This window comes from Pundamilia nyererei, unplaced genomic scaffold (genome assembly GCF_000239375.1).
Source record: "Pundamilia nyererei isolate P.nyererei 1_Seehausen unplaced genomic scaffold, PunNye1.0 scaffold00076, whole genome shotgun sequence".
Taxonomy (NCBI): Eukaryota; Metazoa; Chordata; class Actinopteri; order Cichliformes; family Cichlidae; genus Pundamilia; species Pundamilia nyererei.
The window spans coordinates 2,911,331-2,912,701 of NW_005187477.1; the positions used below are offsets into that span (position 1 = coordinate 2,911,331).

Genomic DNA, 1,371 nt, shown 5'->3' on the forward strand with positions numbered 1-1,371 from the left:
GGGGTGTGGCTTTGTAGGCTCCAGCCAGGTTGGAATACACATGGTCTAAAGTCTTGTCTCCTCTGGTGTGGCAGGAGACATGTTGGTGGAATCTGGGGAGGACTGTCTTTAAGTTGGTGTGGCCAGCACCCCTATGGGGCTGTTTGAAGCAAATCGTATGCCCTTTGGACTACAGAATGCTCCCTCCTCCTTTCAGAGACTCATGACCTGCTGCTTTGGTGATATGAACTTCACCCACCTTCTAATCTATCTTGATGACCTCATCATATTCTCCAAAACCTTTGATGAGTATCTGGAAAGACTGCAGCTGGTGTTCGATCGGCTTCGGGAACATGGCGTGAAGTTAAAGCCTTCTAAGTGCCAGCCTGTGAGAAAGGAGGTTCAGTATTTGGGTCACTTCGTGTCTGCTGAGGGGATCTGGACAGATCCAGAGAATATCAGCAGGGTGAAAAATGGCAGTGGTTTGCATCATATCTATCTAATAGACTCCGATTTGTTCATGTAAATGGAGAGTCCTCTTGGCATGTTTGGTGCTGTGGCAGGCATGATGTAGGACCCAAATGCAGGCTCATAAACAGAAAAGTAAACTCAAAGAGCTTTAGTGCTGCACATGCAAGAGCCAAATATAAAAGTGCTAACCCAAACTAGAAACATGGAACTAAAATGAGGAAACTGGGAAAATTACAACGGACAGAGGAAAACACAGGGCTTATATACACACCACTACCACTCAGTAGTGAGGGAATAGGAAGCAGGAGAGAAACACAGCTAGGACTAATCTGATGTAACAAAGTGAGGAGGAAGTAAAACTGAAAACCCAGGACACAAGACCTTCAAAGTAAAACAGGAAATACAAGATAGGCACAGAGAAACCAACTAAACAAGGAGACACAGCACACAGGGAAGACAGAGTGAACATGAATCACAGAGACAAGAGTACCAAATGAGACATGGAGACATGTCTAACTGGGGAAACGCAGCAGCTCAAATGGAGACTCATACACCAGCATTTCACCCACATTTGCAACTAAAACAGACCTGCAATACAAACTTATTCGGGAGCAGTGTGTGAATAGAAAGTCTGACAATATTGAGCCCACACCCCCCAGTTTTTAACAAAAAGACTGATTACACAACAACAGCAGTGATGGTGACACTGGCACAGTTTAACGTTGAGGCAGAGTCTGTTTATGCACCATGACGAGTAAAGAGGCGGAGCTGTTACTGGTTGAGTGAAAGAAAACAGTCACAGTCCCTGTGATCACCATTCAAATCTTTACTGGGTAAAAGCTTGTGTGAGTCCATCAACAAAGCCCCTGATCAACAAACTCTGACATGAAGAAAAGCGAACTCTGTAGCTGCTCCATCCAC

General features: G+C 45.0%; 1 protein-coding gene across 1 annotated transcript in view; it reads right to left on the reverse strand.

The window, feature by feature from the left end:
• Window positions 1-1,371, reverse strand: part of LOC102214994 (olfactory receptor 52K1-like) — a 22,197-nt gene that overhangs the window by 2,592 nt on the left and 18,234 nt on the right. The window contains exon 2 of the mRNA XM_005737529.1: window positions 866-906. Within this exon, the coding sequence (XP_005737586.1) occupies window positions 866-906 (41 nt within the window). The remainder of the gene's footprint in view (window positions 1-865; window positions 907-1,371) is intronic.